At 46.1% G+C, this 10,347-nt stretch overlaps 1 protein-coding gene across 1 annotated transcript; it reads right to left on the bottom strand.

Moving 5' to 3' along the window:
• Positions 1-5,512: 5,512 nt before the first annotated feature.
• On the bottom strand, positions 5,513-8,776 carry LOC128740983 (wolframin). The gene is made up of 4 exons (XM_053836562.1): positions 8,591-8,776; positions 7,043-8,490; positions 6,285-6,982; positions 5,513-6,221 (listed from the first exon to the last, which is right to left on the bottom strand). The coding sequence occupies exons 1-4, from the start codon at positions 8,673-8,675 to the stop codon at positions 5,774-5,776; spliced, it is 2,679 nt and encodes an 892-aa protein (XP_053692537.1). The 5' UTR covers positions 8,676-8,776; the 3' UTR covers positions 5,513-5,773.
• Positions 8,777-10,347: the final 1,571 nt, after the last annotated feature.

The following is a 10,347-nucleotide window of genomic DNA, read 5'->3' as shown; positions in this document are numbered from 1 at the left end:
CAAAAAAGTGTTTGTTGAAGTGTAATTTAACAATGAACAATGAACGAAGCGAATTTACTTCCGAAATGAGAAACCCCGCCGTTCTAGTAGAATTCTGTCACCCGATCATGTGAGGATGATAGGGCTTGTGAAACTTTCTGCCTACGGTAGGATACCGCGTCTGTTTGACAGGCGAATGATTCGAATCATACTAGAATCTGGCCATTCGATGTCAAATGACCCATACTTAGGATCATTCTTCCTACTTCTTTCTGAATTTTGCATTATCGACCACAGAGCTCTTACCAGGATAGCAGTACCGGCTCGAGGAACGTAATTAGGCTTATGCACTAAATTACAGCGAATCCAATTCCGTGAAAGAAAAATGGTGGCAACCAACACATAAGCATGGATAAGCAAGGGTCATACATCCTTATCCTGTATTCTGACGGATTGATTTTCGATCGAGAGGATGGTAATCTTTATTCCACCATGAGCAAACAGTTTTAATCGAATAATAAATCCGTCTGAATATCATAGCACGGGAGACATTGTTTAGGGAAAAAACGTCTAAAGTGACACTTTTTTCCATAAATTAAAAATAAACTGATTGATAGCTACCAACGAGCACTTCAAAGTATTTACCTTTTTAGTTGTCTGAAAAAAAAAACTTTTATTGGTTTTGATTAGCAGCTAAATTAGCAACAGCAAATGTGAAGTACCTCAGCAAGAGTGAGACGAGTATCGAATACTGAGACACACAGTTGAATTCAATTTAAGCCATATTTTTTTGTTATAGATACTTTACTTAGCTTTCCCAACCGAGTTATTGCTCTTTAGCTGCATGATGACCTCCTTAACTTCGCTTATTGTTGGCCGATGGAGCCCCGCTAATGACTGTTTTGATGGTGTTCCAACAGTCCTCGAGAGGGCGCGTAATTTGCGGCGACGTCTGGCTGCGGTTATCGGTATGTATTACTTCAGGGAGGGGCTATTGTGCTAAACGCACCCTCATAGAGAATTACTGGACTATGGTAGTTCGGCTGTTTACTCGCCGTTGACCGGCTCTGCAGCGGTTTTGTACCTCAAGTACAATCTGGGTAGCAGCTGCATTGACCGCTCCCCAGACGTCCGAGCTAACACATCCTTTGAACTAAGTTATCCGGAGTAGTGTCCTGACCGCTCACTGCCATCATGTTGCTTCTCGTGCCCACGAAACGAGGGCATATGAAGAAAGCATGTTCTGCAGTTTCCTCTGCATTCGGGACTCGCGGGAGACTCCGCATGACCGAACTTGTGCCGGTACTGTCTAAAACAACCATGCCCTGATAGAATCTGTGTCAGTCGATCCACCCGGATACTTCCGGGATAAGTCGATGTGTTCACCGGCCTTTTGTGGAATCAGACCATGCCCGCTGCCATGTGGTCATCGAGACCGATCTTGTGGTACTCCGTATGCCTCTAGTTCCACGTTGGTTGAAGCACTCTACGTCCTCGTTGATGATGATCCCAATAGGCATCATACCCGCTGCTAAGACGCAGATTGCGTCATGCAAAACTGTGCGATACGCACTCGCCACCCTCAAGCACATGAGACGATAGATACTTTCCAGCTTACCTAGGTAGCTTTTGGTTCCTAACGCCGATGACCACACCGGCTCGCCATATCTAAGAATGGACTGGACCGCGTTGGCTAATAACCGTCGCTTGCTGCCAGCTGTGGAAGCCGTGACTCCCAGGAGTTTTAAGGACCGCGTTGGCGAAATAGTACAGCCCCCGACGCTGATCTTTGCTTGCTGCACCGACTTGCGGTTGTTCACCACGATAACTTCCGTTTATGATGCGCTAACTCCAGTTTCCAGGAGCGCATCCACTCTTCAACAATGATAACAGAGTGGGCGGCAGTCAACTCAACTTTTCTGTTAGATTCACCATAGACTTCCAAGGTAATGTCGTCCGCAAAACCGACAATCACAACGCCTACCGGAAACTAGCTTCAACACCTCGTCATATATGACGTTTCACAACACCGGACCCAGTATGGAAACTTGCGGAACACCTGCGGTGATTGGAACGTACTTCTGACCCTCCTCCGTGTTTTAGCATAGCACACTATTCTGGAAATAATTTTCCAGATTCCTGTAGAATGAAGCCGACACTTGGACGTTCCGAAGTGAGTTGGGTATGGAGTCCCAACTAGCGCTATTAAACGCATTTCTCACGTCGGTCGAGCCTGACAACTGCGCAATAGCGGATACCCGTTCTCTTGCGCTGGATTGCTAGTGACAGTGTTAGTGACAGACAAGATGGCATGCACCGTAGATTTACCGTTTTGGAAGCCGAATCGGTATCGGTGTACGAGTCTGATAAGGATAACTCTCTCCAGCATCTTGCCAGCAGTTTCGAGCAGACAGATCGGCCTATATAACGAGGGGACACCTGGAGGTTTGCCCGGCTTCGGCCATAGGATCTGGTTCTGTCGCTTCCATCTGTCCGAGAAATGGTCATCTTTCAAGCATCTACTCATTACAGCCCCGAATAACTCGAAAGCCTCGAAAATAGCCACTTTAATGGCCAAATTCGGGATTCCATCTGGTCCCGGTGCCTTGCTCACCTTTAAGGATTTAGCAATCTCCATGAGTTCCTCGTTCGAAACCGTCGCTTCCTCCCTGTGCACTAAACCGTCGTCGCCCACGTTACTTTGGATGTTCAGCAGGGAAGCCACCTAGCCAAGTTTCGTGCATACGGCGACTGGTTTGTTAGACCAGTGTCGTACCTCGAAACCAACTAAGAACTAGGGTGTTCGATAAGTTGACGTAGGTAGCTCATTTTTCTGTATTCCGCATTTCGCTATTGAGTAGGGGAAAGTGGTCATCAGTGGAAAATACATAGTCATATTGGAAACTCGGAACGTGGAACAGCCGATCGCTCTACTTCCAAGGGAGTACTCGACAGCTTTCTGAAGTATTGAAGAGCCGCAAGTTCGTCATCGTAGAGCTGGAGGACGAATACTAGAAAAGCTCAACGGTACGTACGTTGGGGCCGATACCAGTAAGTTCTTAAATTCGGTAAACTGGCCGCTATGTTATTGGACATGACTCGGACACGATATACAACATCACTTAGGGCTGGCATTTGCGACGAGCTCTCCTAGTAAAGTCGCGTGGTAGCGACTGGAAACGGCGATGTTGCGAACGGTGCATGTGTCTCCGTCCCGTGAAACCTGGTAGGTCTTCAAGTACGTTCCAAATCCATCGGTCGGCGACCACCGGGCGGGAGTAGGTTCAGATGCATTTTCCTGATTTACGCCGATCTGGCTCTGAGGTGCAGTTGCCCACAAGACGCTGCCCCAACCCGCGCATGGTTCTCTCTGTGCCATAGATCGCCATGGGATCATTAAGGCGACTACTTCAAATGGGTTTGGATAACGGCTTGAAGGGGGACCCTTTAGAATCAAAATGAGTCTTCTAAACAAATTTACAGCAAGTGCAGATACAGTGGAAAACCCGTTCGCGGGAGGAGGCACCCAGCGTTCTCCACCAAGGGCGGAGAAGGATGCAACTAGAAGCGCTAGTGTAGATGGCAAGGGCAGCGGTATACCTGCCACAGCAGACACAGCGATAGATGGCCCAGCGCTAATCAGGACGATGGAAAAGAATAGGGACGAACTACCTAAGGTGGTGGCAGCGTCACAGCAGCTCGATATAACCATCGAGTTCACGTCAGGTCGCAGTAATTTCTCCAAAGACCTGAAGTAGAGCTTGCTCATGCTTCGAAGAACCTTGTGTGCAGCGATCAAAACGCACAACGACCTCGTGGTGCGTGCAGGAGAGGTGAAGAAGGGGATCGTGAAGGCGTCGAAGTCAGCGTAAGTTATCTACCAAGCGCCTAAGACAGTCCCCGGGGGATGGCACCCCTGGTGGACCAAAGAAACGCCTAATCGGTAAAAGCCCTTAGGCTAGCGGGCTGGCGGAGCCAACCGATCAACCAGCAGGAAACACCCGGGTTACCCGTGAATCGAGGTCAAGGCAAAGAAGAAAACAACACTAAGCTGCACCAAAAAGAAAGGCCTACCCAAACTGACAGGGAAGCGAGCGAAGAAGGGCGACGCTCTTATCCTGAAAACCGACAGGTCGAAATACTCGGAGGTTCTGAAGACCATGAGAGGAGAGCCCCTACTCTGGACGCGGTTTTGCAGAGTATCCGCCGCTCACGCGGAATGATCCATGAGTTAAAGAAGGGCTCCACCAAGAAGAGTTTTGCATACAAGTCGATAGCGGAAGGAGTGCTCGGGAAGGGAGTGCAGGTACGTGCTCTCACACCATCGGTGACTCTCCAGCTTAAGAACCTGGATGAGATCACCGAAGTGGTCGAGGTCGTACAGGTTCTCAAAGAATAAGGTGGAGTTGTGGTGGCAGCCGAGGCAGTTCGCCTGCACAAGTCCGGCCGGGTCAGGCCACCATACGACTTCCGCTAGCGGACGGAAACAAAGTCCTGACAGCTTCTAGGCTAAAAGTGGGGAGGTCGGTATACCCACTGAGCGTGCTCAAGCAGTCGGAGGCTTGCTACCGGTGCTTCGAGCACGGGCATAAGGCCTGAAACTGCAAGGGGCCAGATTGGAGCCACTGCACGGAGCTTCTCAAGTGCTTAATCTGTATCGGTAAACGGGATGCAAAGCACGTAACGGGAGGTCCATGGTGTCGTGCGAGGAGAATTATGCAAAGAGCTCGTTTGGACGCCCAGTCAGTTTCAAGGTACGATGCTGGTCTAACAAGCCAGCCGTCGTATGTTCGAATCTCAGCTATGCGGTGCTGCTAGATAGTCAGTAGGATTGCTGCACTAGCCCCGTAACTGTCCTGTACTCTAACAGCCGGCGACGAAGTCTGTCGATAAAGAAGGGTAATGTCTAAAGACGGTTATGCCCAAGACTTTTTTTTCGTTCGGACGAAGGGAGGGCTGAATGTCGAGTAGCACTTGTTGCTGCACGCGCAGCGCATAAGGGTGCGATAAAAGCTAGTAAATAAGCCTGCTTTGAAAGGTTATGTTCTAGTGCCAATGCGAACCCGTGGGGAGATGCCTACAGGGTCGTAATGGCAAAGACCAAGGGTGTGATGGCGCCCGCTGAGCGATCGCCAGAGATGCTAAAGCGGATCATTGAGGGCCTCTTTCTGCGCCACGAGCCAAGGCGCTGGCCTCAGGCCACTAAGTCGTCCCACGGCCAATGTTCCAGTATCTCAGACCATAGCGTAAGATGTGGCTGCTAGAAAGAGTAAATAGAATTGTTGCACTAGCCCCGTAGCTCTCCCTTTCTCTAATAGCCGGCTGTGAAATCTGTCGATAAAAAAGGGTCAAGTCTTAGAAAAGACGTTTAAGTCCAAGGCTTTGCTTTTATATCATCTTATCGTACGCTGAGATAATGCATCTCGAGTTTGAACTCGAGGATGCATTGAACGTGAGTTTTTTAGAATAAAGATTACAAAAAATTTTATCAATATGAACTATTTTATTATACAGCTATCATTATTACGCCTATCATTTTCAAAAAATAAAACACTAATAAATTACAATAATCATCAGCATCAAAATCTCAACCTGTACGCTGCTATTTGTTAACTTGCTATTTACGTCTAGCACACAGTTAAGATTACTTCCCGTTCATTAAATGCGACCATACTGGCGAATAACGGCTGGGAATCGAAAAACGCAAACAAACATAAAAAATGAAAATGAGTTTCCATCAGTACGGTGGTTGGGCGCTTATAAAGCGAGACTACTACACACAACCTTTTACATATTACTTGAAAATAACGAGCGGATTGAAGATGACGTTCAGCAGATACTTGATACCGCGCAACAGATCTCGCACCCTGGCGTTAACTTTCAAACCATCCGACACATGGATTGAGGTCAGCTCTGGGTTTTGGCAGTGGATGCAACCAATCGACAGCACCTCTATCAGGGGATTTTTCCTTCCCAATCGCATATTGCTGCGCTCCGATTTGCCTCCGGCAGCATTTAATTCGATGTGAAGGTCCTCGAAATCGCCTCCCGCCGTTTGATGGGAATGTACCGCGCTGGCAGGATTCAAAAAGTTTCGCAAAATCCCAATGAACCATATACGATCGCTGTTGTTGAGACTTCGAGTAAAGTTACCAAATGCATGCACAGCCCGTAGCGTCACTTCGGCCGGTTTCGTTAACAATCCTAGTGATGGCATGCGTACCTTGATTTCGTATTCATAACTACAAATGACAGAAAATAGTAGAAGTTAGTATCATCAATTAGGAGAACCTAACAATAGTTACATGTTCCACTTGTCTAAATGGCATCGCGTGCGCTGCCGCATAAAGCTGTTCATCTCTTCGCAGTGTTGCTGTTCCTCCGATGGATCACACAAAGGTTCAACCCGTTCTCCATAAAAACAAGCGATACGATCCGCCAGCAGCCGTGGCAGATAGCTATGTATTAAATCCGCCCTCAGATTCCGCCGTGTGACAATTTCCAGATCTTGAACGCTACCCTCCCATCGAACGGCTGTCCCGTCTAGATGGGCACATCGCAATTGAGTTCGAATTTTGTTGCCCAATCGATCCCAAGCCGGCTGATGACAAAATTTGTAATATGACTCCCAGCTGAGGCTGCTGGGGGGCTGTTGGCTCTTAGTCTGTGACGCAACGGTGCTAGATTCGTACAAATCGGCGGTTTCCGTCCTGTGCAGCGTTTCAAAGTTGGACATCATGTGAGGCAGAGTTAGAAAGACGGTCGCTATAACGCAGACTGTAATTTGAAGGAATGTGATGTACTTTTCAGTTCTCCGAGATGTGGCCATATAAAATGAGATCAAAATGGCAATGATAGCGGCACTAACTGATGACCACAAGCGAACAGTAGAATCAGTGAGCGACAGCCATTCGATAGTAGCAAACACAGGTATCAGTAAAGTCACAATACCGAACAGAGGTAAAAACAACAATAATCCAGATAGTCCCAGAGCACCACGGACCTAAAAAAATCAAACGAAAATTACTTAATACTTATTTTAACATTTAAATTCACAACTTACCAGTCCGAACATGGTTGCTGATTGAGAACTGATGATGCAGATTTGTAGCCAAGCCAGGGTTACGCAGTGTGGTATCAGATACTGGTACACACCCCGCCAATCGTGTCGTCGAGCAATGAATGTTAGAAAAATCGGAATTATTAAATATAACAGTGCTCGGCAGTTCAGGCAGAATTCAATTCCATTGCCAATTACAAATGTCGAGAAAGCGGGCACTTTTAGGTCCAAGAACCGCCAGCCGGTAGTCACGACCGAGTCCATCTCGTAGGGATATTTGGCCAGCACGTTCAATCCGAACGAAAACAAAATCATTGGGTCCGGAAAGCTTCGTTCCGAAGCAGTATACATAAACGCCAGCATCGTGACAAAGGTCAGAACAAAGGAGACTACCGTAATTTCTGAAAACGGCAGCCACTGATCGTTGATGTTAGGATGTAGCATAACGTTAGTAAAAAACGCAATGAAAAAATACAAATACGGTTTAAGATTATTCCGCAGGTACTGATTTTCAGAATCGTCGGTGTTCAGGTGTTCATCGCCATAGCGCAGAAATAATCCCGACCACATCCGGAAATCAATGAACTCGTGTTTAGATTTTAACATTTTAAAACTGCACAGCACCATGACGATTAAGCTGATATAGTATGCTCCAACGGGTACAAGAGTAAATAGGTTATCGCTGGCAAACAATGAGTAGGCCACCATAACCAAAACGAGCTGTATTCCGGAGAATCCAGAGCCAGGAAACGTGGCAAGCATTGTTAAAAGACGATGATATAGCAGCGAAAAAAACATAATCGGATGAAAGAATGGCCTATGAAAGCACGGTACATGATCCAGGCTTTGTGGATTAGGAACGGACAGAATTAAAGCATTCCCCAGAAAGGGCAATCTTCCATTCGAGTAATTGACAGCGGCCGACAGTAAACTCGCCTCCGAAATATGATTCATCTGTTGAAACTGGCTAGTTCTTCGATTCATTCGACTTCCGCCTCGGTCAGGGCTGGCTTCCATTCTAATCTCGCCAGCTTCGGCCCCATCCGGTCGGGTCCTTTTTCGTTTTTTATCCAGTTTGTAAATCTCACGCATTCGCTTTTCCAACTGTGCCGCCGTCACGTATTCCTCGCCATTGCTAAGAGAAGCAAACAACTCTTGTGCTGCCCTTCGAGCCGATCGTTCGCCAGGGCTCATCGCTAGGCAGGATCGCACATCTTCCTCATTCATCTCGTTTATCCCTCGTCCGGTTCGGTAGCATTCGCTCAACATGACAATCGCTTGTTCATGACCTTGCTGAGCAGCTCGCAGTAACCAGTGCACAGCTTGGGCATGGTTATGAACCGGATCTGCTTCCGCATTCTCCTCCAGCAACTGCTTGGCCAATGTGTACTGAACGTCCGAGCAGCCATCCTCGGCAAAGTGGTATTTTAGATTGCGCAACGATTTTTTATCTGCAAAAGAATTCACAGATGTTTTCGTTTTAAATGAACGATGTATGAGATCATGCTTCACGCAGTAACATGTTCGGTTGATGCCGCATACTGAACTTACCTTCAAGATTCCATTTCTTTCTTGCTGAAGATGGATTATTGTTAGCGGCATCCTTGATAGGGGGTCGATTCGCCCAACTGGCCATGCTGTGGTTAATCTACCTGATTACACTGAGAAGAGAAAACCTTTCTATTTCCAGCACAAAAATAATAAATTTCGACAAAATTTTTGAGACAATCAAGGAAATCTACCCCTGCGACTGGCAAGTGACAAGTTTGATCTGTTTTGTTTTCTTGCGATTTGCATTTTGATTTTTGTTTATTGATTGACAAGGGGCTTCCAGTTGAGTGCACTTGTGCTTAGTAATCAGAGATTACTTCCAAGTGTAAGTTGTATCAAGGGGGTTCCAATGCGCCACAAACCAAGCTGGCAAAAGAAAATGTTGGGCTCGGCGCTCGTCCTGAATGCCCCGCCAACATTTTGTTCATTTCCTACTCAACACACTTCGCCGTGTATACTTATACGAAAATCTATGTGATTTGCTTCGCGATTATGCGAATAACTCTTGGAATAACTAAAATAATTTTCGAATGAGTTTAATTAATGTGATCAATGAAATAAAGAAACCAGAGAAACAAATCGAATATTTAGGGTATGAAAGGGGAAAGGCAATGAAGATGCGTCCAACATAGCTCTACCCATCCCAAGTTCCTATCTACTGTGTTACCTGGCTCATAACGCACCCCTATTTCCGAAATTCTAAAATCTCTCATGCTTTTATTTTTGGAGTAAACATGTAATTTCTTATGTTATATAGCTAATATTTGTATGCTCTATTCGAATTTATGATCAATTAAACGAAAAAACATAAAGTTAGTGAGTTACGCGACTCTCCCCCGTATATAACGTATATTCGTTATGAGTGAGGTAACACAGTAGCAGCTCCACGTGGTTATACCCGGTAATGCTCTTTCCCTAAGGCCCCGTAAAGAGTAAACGCGACACGACTTCGCTCTCATATTGCTAAATGCACAGTCCTGCTTCGGGCGAAAAAGGGCTGCGCGAATAACTTCAGCAAGAAATGTCGCGTCGCGTCGCTTGTCGCTTGCACTCTGGCGGTGCCCTAAGATTAAGTAGCTAAACTAGGAGGTGCGATGCTGCATGGATCCCGGCTGCCATTCGTTATCTCTACAACTGACTGCTCATCATCTCATTTACACGGAAAACGGTTAACCGACTCCCACTTTCTCTCCGTGCCGGTTACATGCTACCGGTGATTGCCCAAATAATAGGTCATTAACGCATATTTCACATTCCAGAAATCTTATAATATGCATATGCAGAATATGCTATAAATATCAAAATGCCAAAACGACGGGCCAACACCCCCTCCCCCTCCCCCCACCATTTTTTGATGGCAGGAACGACCGGCCGGTTTTTGTAATTTTCAGACTTGGCAACCCTAATCTCTATCTCTGTATCCATCTCTCTCTCTATCTATCTCTATCTCTGTCTCTATTTCTCTCTACAGGGATACCTCGATATAAGACAATTTATAATTTCTAAAAGTTGTCTTATATCGAAATTGTCTTATATCGAAACATGGTTTTTTCAAAAAAAAAATTGCATAAGCGGTCGCAAGTTTTGCTCTGTATTACGTGTTTACGGTTTTTGAACTATTTATTATTGTTTAAACTATTAGTTTTTTACTATTTTTGGGGTTATTTTGAAATAATGAACATCTTCATGGACAAAATTGTCTTATATCGAATTGTCTTATATCGAGGTTTTTTTATAACGAGGCTGGCTTATATCGA

This window comes from Sabethes cyaneus, chromosome 1 (genome assembly GCF_943734655.1).
Source record: "Sabethes cyaneus chromosome 1, idSabCyanKW18_F2, whole genome shotgun sequence".
In the NCBI taxonomy this organism is placed as follows: domain Eukaryota; kingdom Metazoa; phylum Arthropoda; class Insecta; order Diptera; family Culicidae; genus Sabethes; species Sabethes cyaneus.
Note: the sequence above shows the minus strand (reverse complement) of the source record. Positions and strands in the feature narration are given on the sequence as shown.

Coding starts and splice junctions, on each gene's coding strand:
- LOC128740983 (XM_053836562.1), bottom strand. CDS start 8,675: ATGGCCAGTTGGGCGAATCGACCCCCTATCAAGGATGCCGCTAACAAT. Junction 8,491..8,590: donor AAAGAAATGGAATCTTGAAG/GTAAGTTCAGTA, acceptor ATTCTTTTGCAG/ATAAAAAATCGTTGCGCAAT. Junction 6,222..6,284: donor CATTTAGACAAGTGGAACAT/GTAACTATTGTT, acceptor TGTCATTTGTAG/TTATGAATACGAAATCAAGG.